At 49.7% G+C, this 14758-nt stretch overlaps 1 protein-coding gene across 1 annotated transcript in view; it reads right to left on the reverse strand.

The window, feature by feature from the left end:
* Positions 1 to 11931, reverse strand: part of LOC119325152 (acetolactate synthase 1, chloroplastic-like) — a 20335-nt gene extending 8404 nt beyond the window's left edge. The window contains exon 1 of the mRNA XM_037598902.1: positions 11729 to 11931. Coding sequence (XP_037454799.1) covers positions 11729 to 11916 — 188 coding nt within the window. The 5' untranslated portion in view covers positions 11917 to 11931. The remainder of the gene's footprint in view (positions 1 to 11728) is intronic.
* Positions 11932 to 14758: the final 2827 nt, after the last annotated feature.

Below are 14758 nucleotides of genomic sequence, written 5' to 3' on the forward strand. Positions count from 1 at the left end.
AACTTAGGCGAGCACTTGGACTGCAGCTAAGCCCCTGAGTGAGAGGTTTGCTCTTCACTCGGTAGGATTTTCATAACTTAGGCGAGTACTTGGACTGCAGCTAAGCCTCCGAGTGGAAGTCTGGCTTACCACTCGGTAGGATTTTCATAACTTAGGCGAGTACTTGGACTGCAGCTAAGCCTCCGAGTGGAAGTCTGGCTTACCACTCGGTAGGATTTTCATAACTTAGGCGAGTACTTGGACTGCAGCTAAGCCCCCGAGTGAGAGGTTTGCTCTTCACTCGGTAGGATTTCTAATAACTTAGGCGAAACGGATTCACAGCTAAGCCTCCGAGTGGGAGTCTGGCTCACCACTTGGTAGGATTTTTTTACAAACTTAGGCGAAACGGATTCGCGGCTAAGGCACCCACTGAGGGGAAATTTTATTGGAATAAAAAGTGACAAAATTTATGGAGGAACTATGACACTATTATTTTGAGGTCCATGAACTACAGAAGTACTTTATTGCAACTCATCCGAGTGATAAAACTTAAGTGTAAAATGGGCGGAGTAGATCCGCGTTCCACGCTCGGGGCTCGTCGATATCATGCTCGACGTTGTAAAGACGGTACGCCCCGTTGTGGAGAACTTTGGTGACGATGAAGGGTCCTTCCCAAGAAGGAGCAAGCTTGTGTTGTTTCTTCTGATCCACTCGGAGAACTAAATCTCCTTCTTGGAAGGCTCGACCTCTCACATTTCTGGCGTGGAAACGACGCAAATCTTGTTGGTAGATGGTCGACCGGATCAGAGCCATCTCCCTTTCTTCCTCTAAAAGGTCGACTGCGTCCTGCCGTGCTTGTTCAGCTTCTGCTTCGTTGTAGATTTCAACTCGAGGAGCATTGTGGAGAAGATCACTCGGCAAGACTGCTTCTGCTCCGTAGACCAAGAAGAATGGAGTTCTTCCGGTCGACCGATTAGGTGTGGTCCTCAGTCTCCAAAGCACCGAGGGAAGTTCGTCGACCCAAGCTCCAGCTGCATGCTTGAGATCACGCATCAGTCGGGGTTTCAGTCCCTTGAGAATCAGGCCATTGGCTCTCTCTGCTTGTCCATTCGACTGCGGATGAGCGACTGAAGCGTAGTCGACTCGTGTGCCTTGAGAGTTACAGAAATCTCTGAATTCCTCCGAGTCAAAGTTCGACCCATTATCCGTAATGATGCTATGCGGGACTCCATATCTGAATATTAGTTCTCTGATGAAGCTAACAGCAGCACCGGCGTCAAGGTTCTTGATTGGTTTAGCCTCGATCCACTTGGTGAACTTGTCGACTGCCACCAGTACATGCGTGAAGCCATTTTGCCCTATTCTCAAAGGACCGACCATGTCCAACCCCCATACTACGAAAGGCCAGACGAGTGGGATGGTCTTCAGAGCCGATGCAGGCTTGTGCGACATATTCGAGTAGAACTGACATCCCTCGCACTTATCCACTATCTCCTTTGCCATCTCATTCGCCTTTGGCCAGTAAAATCCGGCTCGGTATGCTTTGGCCACGATGGTCCGAGAGGACGCATGATGACCACAGGTCCCCGAGTGGATATCATTGAGGATGAGTCGACCTTCTTCTGGTGTTATGCACTTCTGACCAACTCCAGTCGCGCATTCTCTGTATAATTGTCCTTTGATTATGGTAAAGGCCTTAGATCGACGGACGATCTGTCGAGCCTCTTCCTCATCCTCCGGAAGCTCTTTTCTCAGGATATACGCGATATATGGAACTGTCCAGTCGGGAATGACCACCAAGACCTCCATGATCAAGTCGACCACCGCTGGGACTTCAACCTCAGTCGGATCTGTGGCACTCTTGGGCTGTGGAGCTTCTTCGGTGAAAGGATCTTCTTTGACTGACGAAGTGTGTATATGCTCCAAGAACACACCACTCAGAATGGCTTCTCTCTTGGAACCTATCTTTGCTAGATCATCAGCTGCTTGATTTTTCAGTCGGGGTATATGATGGAGCTCCAACCCCTCGAACTTCTTTTCCAGCTTCCTCACTGCACTGCAGTATCCAGTCATGGCTGGGCTTCTCACGTCCCACTCCTTCATCACTTGGTTGACCACTAAATCCAAGTTTCCATAAACCATCAGGCGACGGACGCCGAGTGAAATGGCCATGCGCAACCCATATAAGAGGGCCTCATATTCTGCCTCATTGTTGGAGGAATCAAAGTGAATCTGGAGCACATATCTGAGCTTATCTCCTCTGGGGGAAACCAGGACAACCCCAGCACCGGAACCATTCAACATCTTAGAGCCATCAAAGAACATGGTCCAATGCTCCGAGTGAACTTCAGTCGGCTGCTGCTGTTCAATCCACTCGGCGAGGAAATCTGCTATTGCCTGGGACTTAATGGCTTTCTTTGCCTCAAACTTGATATCAAGGGGAAGAAGTTCAATTGCCCATTTAGCCACTCGACCAGTTGCATCTCTGTTGTGCAAAATCTCTGATAGTGGAGCGTCGCTGACGACTGTGATGGAATGATCAGAGAAATAATGAGCAACCTTCTTTGTGGTCATGTATATTCCATACACAAGCTTCTGATAATGAGGATATCTCTGCTTGGATGGAGTCAAGACTTCAGACAAATAATACACTGGGCGCTGAACTTTGAGAGCTTTTCCTTCTTTTTCCCGCTCGACCGTAAGCACAGTACTGACGACTTGTCCTGTGGCTGCGATATAGAGCAACAGAGGCTCCTTGCTGATTGGAGCAGCAAGCACCGGCTGGGTGGAGAGCAGAGCTTTTAGCTCGGCAAACGCTGCATCAGCTTCTGGAGTCCACTCGAACTTGTCTGCCTTCTTCATCAGTCGGTAAAGAGGCAATGCCTTTTCACCGAGTCGTGAGATGAATCGACTTAATGCGGCCAAGCATCCAGTAAGCTTCTGGACATCGTGCACTCGCACAGGGCGTTTCATTCGGAGAATAGTGCCAATCTTCTCTGGATTAGCGTCGATTCCTCGTTCAGAAATGAGAAAACCGAGTAACTTGCCACCAGGAACTCCGAATGTGCACTTTGATGGATTGAGCTTGATATCATACCTTCTGAGGTTGGCAAATGTTTCGGCGAGGTCAGCGAGCAGGTCGGAACCTTTTCGTGACTTGACGACGATATCATCCATATACGCTTCCACATTCCGACTGATTTGAGTGAGTAGACACTTCTGAATCATTCGCATAAATGTGGCTCCGGCATTCTTGAGGCCGAATGGCATGGTGATATAGCAGAAGCACCCGAATGGAGTGATGAAAGCTGTTTTAACCTCGTCGGGTCCGTACAGACGGATCTGGTGGTACTCGGAGTAGGCGTCTAGAAAAGACAATCTCTCGCATCCCGCGGTCGAGTCAACAATTTGATCTATGCGAGGGAGAGTAAAATGATCTTTCGGGCAGGCCCGGTTGATGTGCTTGAAATCAATGCACATTCGGAGTGATTTGTCCTTCTTAGGAACCATGAAGACATTAGCGAGCCACTCGGAGTGGTATATCTCTTGGATAAATCCTCCCGCCAACAGTCGAGCCACTTCCTCACCAATGGCCTTTCTCTTCTGGACGGCGGACCGCCGAAGATGCTCTTTGACTGGTTTTGCAGATGAGTCGACTCTTAGGCGATGCTCAGCCAGTCCCCTGGGAACACCTGGCATGTCAGCGGGCTTCCATGCAAAAATGTCCCAGTTCTCACGGAGGAAATGGATGAGCGCTTCTTCCTATTTCGGGTCGAGTGTTGTGGAGATGTGGGTCGGAGCTGCATCGGGGTCGGTCGGGTGAATATGAACAGGCTTCGTCTCACCGGACGACTGAAATGCAGATTCTATGGCGGGTTTCTTGGATCGCAGCAAATCACTCGGATCTGCATTTTGCTTGTGTTCTTCGAATTCGACCGCTATCACCTGGGAATCGGCAATTTTTGAGCCCTTCTGAAAGCACTCTTCTGCCTTTTTCCAATCACCGGTGACAGTGATCACTCCTTTGGGGCCGGGCATCTTCAATTTGAGGCACACGTAACATGGTCGAGCCATGAACCGTGCGTAAGCTGGTCTCCCCAAAATGGCATGATATGCACTCTAAAAATCCATGACCTCAAACGTCAACTTTTCTTTGCGAAAATGTTTCGAATCACCAAACACCACGTCCAGAGCTATTTGGCCGAGTGACTCGGCTTTCTTCCCTGGTATAACTCCATGAAAGCTCATGTTACTGGTGCTCAGTCGGGACATCGGAATGCCCATTCCTTTCAGTGTGTCTGCATACAACAAATTCAGCCCGCTACCACCGTCCATTAGCACTTTTGTTAGTCGAGTGCCTTCAACAACTGGATCGACCACCAAAGCTTGCCTCCCAGGGGTGGCAATATGAGTCGGATGATCAGATTGGTCGAATGTGATGGGTGTTCGGGACCATTTCAGATAATTTGCTTTTGCTGGGGCAACCATGTTCACCTCACGGTTAATAACTTTCAATCGACTCTTGCTTTCCACATCTGCAAAGATCATCAGAGTGGATTTGATATGTGGATATCCTTCCTCACTGTCCTCCTTGTCTTTGACCTTGTCCGACTCCTTCTCCTTGTCCTTAGACTGTTTTCCCTGAAACTGCTGGATCAGGAGTCGACATTGGCGAGTGGTATGCTTCGGGTAGATGATATTCCCCTCTTCGTCTTTCTTCGTGTGGATGTGACACGGAATATCCATCACGTCGTTCCCTTCTTTATCCTTCACCTTATTAGGGTTCCAGGATCCTTTTGGTTTCCTTTTAAACTTTCCCTGAGTCACGGCCAGAGCCTCTCCAGGAGCTGCCGGTTCAGCCTTCCGCTTCTGTTTCCGACTGGTGTTTCCCTTTTTCAACTGACTCGGCTTGTGCTTGCCGCTTCGGAGTCGGTCTTCTTCTTCGCCGTTGGCGTACTTGATAGCAATCTCCATCATCCGACTCAAGGTCATGTCACCGGTTCGACCAAATTTCAAACTTAATTCTCTGTTCTTGACACCATCCTTAAAGGCGCAGACTGCCTGATGATCAGACACATTCTCCACAGTATGGTGCAAAGTGATCCATCTCTGAATATACTCTCTGAGAGTCTCATTGGTCTTCTGCACGCAGACTTGCAGCTCCGTCAATCCAGCCGGTCGCTTGCAAGTTCCTTCAAACGTTCTGATGAACACTCGGGACAGATCTTCCCAAGTGTAAATGCTGCTAGGAGGTAATTGAGTCAACCATGCCCTGGCAGAACCTTCCAGCATGAGGGGCAAATGCTTCATGGCCACCTCGTCGTTCCCACCACCAATCTGAACCGCCCCTCGGTAGTCCTCAAGCCAAGTTTCAGGCTTAGACTCGCCAGTGAACTTGCTGACTCCTATTGCCAACCTGAAATTGGGAGGGATAACTGCGGCTCTGATAGCTCTGCTGAAACATTCAGGACCAGAAACATGCACTCGACTGCTTGTGGGCGCATCTCTGTCGAGTCCACCTCGATGGGCTCTGTTCCGGTCGACCAAACCTTGCACGATAATGGATCGCGCGTCGAAGCCTGGTTCTCGGGGGTCGACTGGAACTCTTCGCCCCGTACTGGGCTGACGCCTGTCATCTTGCTGCCGAGGAGCGTAAGACCCACCCCTCGGAGGGGAATTGGGCACTCGACGCCTATCATCTCGGTCGAGTCGGTCACCATATTGGTCTCGCCGATTCTCGCGCCCTTCACACCACGGAGGCGATCTGGGGCTGTGAGCCGACTGAACCGTATTCGCAGCGACGGATCGACTGTGAATTCTGTTGCGCGACTGCGACACGGCCGAATTCTGATCTCCTGCTGCCCGGAGCAGATCCCTGATCTGCATCAAGCCACTGCCAGCTTCCGACTGAGAGGGCTGGATGGACTCTGCTATATGGGTCGCAGCTGCTAAATTCTGGATTGGGGTTCGATATACCTGAGTCGGCGGGAAGAGTTGACGTCGACTGGTGTCGGGAACTCGTTGCCGCGCGCGCTCATCGAGTGCTCGCTGAAGGTTCTCCAGTCGAGTGCGTTCGGCCAAATTGGCCAAACGTGCCTCCTCCAAGGCGCGAGCCTCGGGGGTTTCTCCTGCGATGGGAGTACGCAGGGCATCCACGTTCCTACGGCGAAGTTCCTCTCTTTGCAGAAAGTTGAGTGGCTCGGGCTGGTACTCTTCGTGGTCTCGTGCGGGGTCGCCTCCGTCGCCTGCTCCACCATCACGGGCGAAGCCAGGGGGACTGCGAGGCCCATCGACCATCAGGATTTCCACCGCTGGATCACTGCTATCGCACTCGGATGCAGTCTCTACGGAGCCAGTCGACAGATCGAACAGGCCGTAAAGAGATTCGTCGGGCTCGATTGCCGCAACTTGAGTGGTGGCCGTCTGGCGAGCCACCGCGTGCCTCACCCACCGCTGAAGCCTCGACCGGCCCGAGCGCTTGCACTGGCGGAAGACCGGAAGGGTGGCCGATGGGGGAGTCGACCGATACGGGGTCGATGGTTGCCGCAGCAGAACGCCGCGGACACATGCGCGAAAATGCGTCGCACCGCGGACGGGGAGCGCATCAACGTCGAGTGGAGCCTCCTGGAGCCAGGCGGAGTCCTCGGCGATGAAGGTGAGAGCGCCAAGACGGATCTCTCGACCCTCGACCAAAACTCCAGCAGCCACCATGATGAAAGTATTCGGAAGAATCGCAACTTCTCCACAAAATCGCTAAAACACCTGCCCCACGGTGGGCGCCAACTGTCGTGGTTCTAAGTCTGACAGTAGAGTGGGGGTAGGTATGGAGAGGCAAGGTTCTAGCTATGGAGAGGTTGTAAACACAAGAGATGTACGAGTTCAGGCCCTTCTCGGAGGAAGTAAAAGCCCTACGTCTCGGAGCCCGGAGGCGGTCGAGTGGATTATGTGTATATGAGTTACAGGGTGCCGAACCCTTCTGCCTGTGGAGGGGGGTGGCTTATATAGAGTGCGCCAGGACCCCAGCCAGCCCACGTAATGAAGGGTTTAAGGTGTATTAAGTCCGGGGCGTTACAGGTAATACCCCACATAAAGTGTCTTTAACTATCATAAAGTCTAGTTAACTACAGGCCGTTGCAGTGCAGAGTGCCTTTTGACCTCCCGGTAGTCGAGTGAGTCTTCGTGGTCGAGTCCTTCAAGTCAGTCGAGTGAGTCTCTCGTTGGTCGACTGGAAGGTGACCTCTTCTAAGGGTGTCCTTAGGCAGGGTACTTAGATCAAGTCTGTGACCCTACCCAAGGTACATGACCCCATCATCCGTCATGGTGAACAACCCTGCTCATTGTCGGTGGATCGCTCAGGATCAGGCTATTCTGGGTGCCATTCAGTCCTCGCTCACTCCTTCCGTGGCTGGCATGATGGTCTTTGCCGCGACGTCGAGGGATGCATGGGCCACCCTCGATTCCAGCTTCTCATCACAGTTGCTGGCACGTTCTTCTGCCATTCGTAACCAGCTGGGTGAGGTCAAGAAAAATGATCTCTCCGTCACGACCTTCTTCAACAAGGTCAAAAGTCTGGCCGATACACTGTCATCTATTGGGAAGCCTCTTGGTGATGAGGAGTTTACTTCGTTCATTCTCAATGGGCTTGATGAGGACTATGATTCTCTTGTTGAAAACATCAACGGACGTGACACCCCGATGCCGCCTCGCGATCTCTACGCGCGCCTCCTCAACACCGAACAGCGGCTTGCTGCCCGTCGCTCCGTCGGCGTCTACACGGAGGGTCCCTCTGCGAACGCTGCTCTCCGCGGGGGTGCTCGTGGTGCCAAGCAGAAGGCGCCGCCGTCCACGGGCAACCAGCCCCGTCCTCCCGCTCCACCTCCTCCGACGGCTGGCCTCAAGCGGCTACACTGTGAGGCATGTGGGGGTGGGGTTGAGTGTCAGCTTTGTGGCATTGAGGGGCACTTGGCGTCTCGCTGTCATCGTCGCTTCAAACGTGATTTCCTTAGCATTGGGAACAATGGGAAGGGTAACGAGAAGCAAGCTGCTCTCGCCACACAGGAGCCTGGGTTCACTCCTTCGTACTCGGTGGACCCTGCATGGTATATGGACACAGGCGCCACGGACCATTTGACGAGCCAGCTTGACAAGCTGGCCACTCGCCAGGCCTACACCGGTCATGATCAGGTCCGCACTGCCAATGGATCAGGTATGCCCATCTCACATGTTGGTCAGGCAACTCTTCTTTCACGTACCACTAAAACCTTGCATCTTCTTGATGTCCTTCGTGTTCCTTCAGTCACACGTAGTTTACTCTCGGTTCCTAAGTTAACTCGTGACAACAATGTGTTTGTTGAGTTTCAACCTTTCCATTTTTTTTGTTAAGGACCGGGACATGAGGGACGTTCTACTTAGTGGCCGAGCTCGCGTGGATTATATGCGCTTGATGTGCCACGAGTCCATGCACGAGTTCCTCAAGTTTTCAGTGGTGTTCGGGTGTCATCGTCGCAGTGGCATTCTCGCCTTGGTCGTCCTGCCACTCCCATTTTGCGCCATGTGCTTCATCGTCATAGTCTTCCTGTCGAGTCGAGTAATAAGGAGTTTCTAGTGTGTGATGCCTGTCAACAAGGCAAGAGTCATCAGTTGCCTTTTTCTGTATCGAGTCATGTTGTCAAGACTCCTCTCGAACTTGTGTTTTCAGATGTGTGGGGCTATGCCCAAACTTCTGTCAGTGGTCACAACTATTATGTCAGTTTCATCGATGCTTTCAGTCGCTTTACTTGGATTTATCTTATTAAGCGCAAATCTGATGTGTTTCATGTCTTTATGCAATTTCAAGCACATGTTGAGCGGTTGCTTAAGCACAAAATTATCAATGTTCAATCCGAATGGGGGGGTGAATATCGTAATCTCAACACCTTCTTTCAGAAGCTTGGCATCTCACACCATGTGTCTTGTCCTCATACACATCAGCAGAACTGTGCAGCTGAGCGCAAGCACCGTCACATAGTTGAAACTGGTCTAAGCCTTCTTGCACATGCCTCTGTTCCTTTTAGGTTCTGGAGCGATGCTTTTGTCACTGCTTGTTTTTTGATAAACAGGACTCCCACACGACTTCTTCGTATGAAGTCTCCTCTTGAGGTGTTGCTTCATGAAACTCCAGATTACTCCTTCCTCAAAGTGTTTGGTTGTGCGTGTTGGCCACATCTTCGTCCGTACAACAAGCATAAACTTGAGTATCGATCAAAAAAATGTGTGTTCCTTGGGTACAGTCCTCTCCACAAAGGTTACAAGTGTCTCCACATTCCAACGAATCGTGTTTACATTTCCCGTGATGTTGTGTTCGATGAGACTGTCTTTCCTTTTTCCACGCTCAGATCTTCCACTGATACTCCCGTCACCGAGTTGCACTCTTTTCCAGTTTTGCCTGATCAATTTGTGGATGCTGCATATTCTCGTCTATTGTTGCCTAACCATGGTGCAGAGACTGGGCGAGGTGCACGACTTGAGCTTCTTGAGGATGATAATGAGGCCTCACCTGCGCCAGCCGCCGCTACGCCGGCTGCGCCTGCTGCTACACCGGCTGCGCCTGCTACTACACCGGTTGTGCCTGCTGCTACGCCGGCTGCTCACGACGACAATCGCGCATGCATGGGGCATGCACGTGGATCCGACGAGGCACCCACGTCTCCTGGGTCCGTGGCCTCGTTGTCGCCTACACCGGCCGCGGCGCTGTCGCCTGGGTCGCCTGGGCCGGCTGACCCCGCAGCGTTGCTCCCTGGGCTGGCTGCTCCCGCGACATAGTCGCCTGAGCGGACGGCTTCGCCGATCGTTGCTTCGAGAGGCTCATCTTCACCAACCACTCCAGGCACGTCTTCTTCGCCGCTGATGGACAGTGGCTCCTCTGTGGTGGCTGCTCCACCGCCACCGCCGCCTGTCATCATGCGTCCTCATACTCGCAGCAAGAGTGGCATCTTCCAACCGAAGAAGCGCACTGACGGCACTGTTGCATGGCTTGTGGCCTGTATGGCGCATACTGAGGCCGACCCTACGACTGAACCACGACATTTTCAGGCAGCACTTGGCATTCCACACTGGCGTGCTGCGATGGAGCAGGAGATTCATGCTCTTCAACGAAACAACACTTGGCGCCTGGTTCCACCTCCATCTGGTGTCAATGTCATTGACTCTAAATGGGTATTCAAGGTGAAGAAACATGCTGATGGTTCCATTGAGAGATACAAGGCACGTCTGGTTGCCAAGGGATTCAAGCAACGGTATGGTATTGATTATGCAGACACATTCAGTCCTGTTATTAAGCCAACCACTATTCGTGTTCTTCTCTCCTTGGCTGTTACTCGAGGATGGTCGCTTCGACAGCTTGACGTTCAGAATGCTTTTCTCCATGGAGTTCTGGAAGAAGAGGTTTATATGCGTCAGCCGCCCGATTTTGTTGATCCTGCTCAGCCACATCATTTATGTCGTCTTGTCAAAGCTCTGTATGGTCTGAAGCAGGCCCCTCGTGCGTGGCATGCACGTCTTGGCGCTGCTCTTCGTGCTCATGGGTTTGTGCCTTCTGCAGCGGACACGTCTTTGTTTATCCTTCAGCGACCGGAGGTGACTATGTACATTCTGGTCTATGTTGATGACATCATCATTGTTAGCTCATCTGCTGCTGCTACGGATCGGCTGGTGTCCTCTCTTGGTGCTGAGTTTGCTGTTAAGGATCTTGGGAGACTGCATTATTTTCTGGGTCTCGAGGTTCTTCATTCTGATGGTGGCTTGACTCTTACTCAGAAGAAGTACTCCCAGGATCTCCTCCGTCGTGCAGGTATGTTGCAGTGCAAGCCAGCTACGACTCCCATGTCTGTCACGGACAAACTAACTGCTCTTGCTGGTGACTTGCTTTCTCCTGAGGATGCCACTGAGTATCGCAACATTGTTGATGGACTGCAATACTTGCTCATCACTCGACCAGACATATCGTTTGCAGTGAACCGTGTGTGCCAGTATCTTCATGCGCCGCGTGATTCTCACTGGTCCGCTGTTAAGCGCTTCTTGCGCTATGTTCGTCACACTGGTTCATATGGTCTTCATCTTCAGTCGGCGCCTTCTGGACTAATCTCCGCATTTTCTGATGCCGACTAGGCTGGTAGTCCTGATGACAGGCGATCCATGGGGGGACATGTTGTATTCTTTGGACCTAACTTGATCGCCTGGCAAGCTCGCAAGCAAGCTACGGTGTCCCGGAGTAGTACTGAAGCTGAGTACAAAGCGGTTGCTAATGCCACAGCTGAGATCATGTGGGTGCAGTCGTTGCTTCGGGAGTTGAAGGTCTCTCCAACTCAGCCGCCTGTCCTTTGATGTGATAACATCGGTGCTACATACCTTTCATCCAATCCAGTATTTCATGCCCGAACGAAGCACATCGAAGTTGACTATCACTTTGTGAGGGAACGTGTTGCTCAGAAGCTTCTTCAGATCAAGTTTGTTTCTTCTAAGGATCAACTTGCTGATATTTTCACTAAGCCCTTGCCCTTGCCTTCTTTTGAGGGATGTTGACGCAATCTTAACCTTCTGAGTGTTTCAGGACGTAGTTAAGATTGAGGGAGGGTGTTAGACTAAGTATATAGTATATATACGTGTTGTAACATAACTTGTATTTGTACGATTCCCTCTTATAAATATATGACAGCCGTGCCCATCAAGGGCATCGAGCATTGTTCCAAACTCTAGTTTGTCTAACAGCAGAGAGTCGAGATACGCATCGGCGAGCGCGGTGACGAGGTTGGTGGCACCGGGGCCGGAGGTGGCGATGCAGACGCCGGGCCGGCCGGAAGCGCGCGCGTAGCCTGACGCGGCGAAGGCCTCGCCCTGCTCGTGGCGGAGCAGGTGGGTGCGGATGGTGGGCGAGCGCGTGAGCTCCTGGTGGATCTCCATGGACGCACCGCCCGGGTACGCGAACACGTCGCCAACTCCACAGCGCTCGAGGGCCTCCACGAGTATGTCTGCGCCATTTCAAAAAAAAAATGAAACTCCATGGGCACTAGCACCCACGGTTTATTGATATAGAAGAAGCATCCCTCATGAGAATTCCAGAAATTCGTCCCCGACGTGGATTGAACTCTGGTCGTTAGGTTTACAATCATGCGCCCCCAACCACTGGGCTATGCCCACGTCCTCATGTCTGCGCCATTTCGCCTAAGCGTTGTGACGGTGGGAGAAGAGGAGGCCATGGTGTTTAGAGCGTACCCTTATTTAGATGCAAAGAAGGCCAGAATCCTTAGGAAAACACCCGCACTCCTTGGCTAGAAACACAGCTCTCACTGGAACACTCGCAGATGCTTTCCTTGCCCTCATTTTTATAGGACACATCTACATGCATGTATTATATATGGGATATAATGTGTGGAAAATAATTCAATTTTTCTTAAATTGCTAGATATGGGTCACGTTTTGTAAAGGGAAAAATGGGCTCCACGTATACCTGATTATTTTGGAGACTTCGATAGTGTTTCGGTAGGCAACGTACCCGCAAACGCCAGGAAACCAACGTGTGTTAGTTTCGGGTCAAAAGAAAAACGTGTGTTCATTTGAGAAAAGCCACACGTTTTTTTTTTCTTTATCAAAAATTCAAAGTGAAAAGCATCACGTTTTATCCAGTGTCGAACAAGACACGTTGGAGATAAAAACAAGAGCGGGCAATATGTGATGGACTTGCCACGGCAGGAAAAGAAAGCAGAGCCAAGCCTCTGAAGATGAAAGCTAAATGGACACCTCCTGATAATGGAGTGATCAAGGTGAATATCAATGATCAGTGCTCCCTCCATTTCTAAATATAAGTCTTTTTAAGTATTTTAATAAAAACTACATACAGATGTACTTATATAGACATATTTTACTATGTAGATTCACTCATTTTGTTTCATGTATAGTCTGCATTAGAATAAATCTCTAAAAAGACTTATATTTAGGAACAGAGGAAGTAATACCAATCAACGATTTATCGGGCTGGTGATCCGGACCGTGGTAGTTTTGGCAGTGTCCTATGTGCACAAGCGCTCTGGTAGACTGGCCACAGTGGGAGTAATTTCAGCAGTAATATCGAGTCCAACTTAGCAAATTTGTTTAAGTGATAATGAGTTAATGAGGAGAGAGGTAGTTTGAGTAACTTAGCTAGTTACTGTAACATCACATGTCTCAATACAATATGAGTCTATAACCTAATAAATGAAGCTTTACATGTTACCACACTTAGGTTACTACCCACTATGAAGATAATAATATAGTCTAGGGATATGTGTATGTTGCTAGTGTAAGTTACTCGTCATTGTGGCTAGTCGTATGAGTGTCACTACTGCGAAAATTGAGTCTTTGCCGAGTTCTAATATGTGTTTGGCGAGTTCTATTCCACGGGATCATGTCAAACAACCAGTTTTGCCGAGTGGCAGACTCGAAGAACAGAGAAGACTTTGCCAGAGACTCCAGTTAGTCGAGAGCCAATCTAAATAAACTCCGCACAATAAAAAAGGCTCGGTCTGAAAGACCTTTGCCGAGAGCTCACAATTAGGTGCCACGTGGCACAACTGGTCTGTGTTGACGGCTCCGTAACGTCGAGTGCACCTTTGTCAAGAACCTTATGCATGGTACGCCCTCCGTCGTTCAAAAAATGTACTTCCAGTTTAGTTGAATGGTCAAGCTATCTCAAAATTTGACAAAGTTTGTAGAAAAATGTATCAATGTTTGTGAAATTAAATAGGTATATGATCAAAATATATTTTATCATGAATCTAATGCTACTAATTTGATGACATAAATGTTGATGTATTATTGTATAAATAAGGGCAAACATAAAAAATGTTTGACTTTTCAATAAAGTTGGAAGTACACTCTTTTAAGGACGAATGGAGTACCCGGGAATCATTTTTTGGAAATACTTTTTCCATGTGCAGTAAAGGTTTACCGTGTTCAGTTTGGCTGGTGCTTGGCAATCATTTTCTGCAAATACTTTTATAATGTGCGGTAAATATTTGTCGAGGTTCCTATGAGTCATACAGGCAATCATTTATCCAAACATTGTTTTAAGTGTGGTAAAGATTTGTCGAGTTCCTGAAATACTCAGCATAGTGGTATAGGTGTTCCCGCGTGGCATTAGATAATACCCAAGTGCACTTTGTTTGGTTGCCTGCAGCTCCGTACCTGACGCCTCTGCAGAAGGTTCGACCAAACAGGGCCCCCAAAGCAGGAGGGCCCCCAATTTTTTAAACTATTACTTAGTGCTGGTTTAGTTGGGTTAATCAGGCCTTGTACTAATCAATGCATTTAAAAATTCCACCGAATCTGTGGCAGAATTAACTCTACGCCAGGCCCTGCTCCACACGGCTGAAACTCACGCAAGCCCCCGCTCTCTTCCATGAAAATTAAAATGAGCACTGTTCAAGGACCTACAGAGAAGGGAAGTCAGGTTACTGTAGCATACATGACCTCCCTTTGTATGTTAAAGGATCTAGCTCCCAACTGGGCATGCCCTGCATCCAGACTACCGAAGCCACATGCGCCGTCGCGCAATGATGTGCTTTCAAAATCAATCACATGTTGTTTCATCACATTTTGTTTCCATGTTCTGTTTTTAGAAAAGGTTTTTTATGAAGAACTAATTTAAGATTTTTTTTCTCAAGGAATGATAGAAGGATGGCACGTTTCTGCTAAAGAACATAGTACTTTTGAATACTTAGATTGCTTCTTGGTAAGATGTAACTCTTTCAAAATTTGTACCACTAAC

This window comes from Triticum dicoccoides, chromosome 6B (assembly GCF_002162155.2).
Source record: "Triticum dicoccoides isolate Atlit2015 ecotype Zavitan chromosome 6B, WEW_v2.0, whole genome shotgun sequence".
NCBI classification, from domain to species: domain Eukaryota; kingdom Viridiplantae; phylum Streptophyta; class Magnoliopsida; order Poales; family Poaceae; genus Triticum; species Triticum dicoccoides.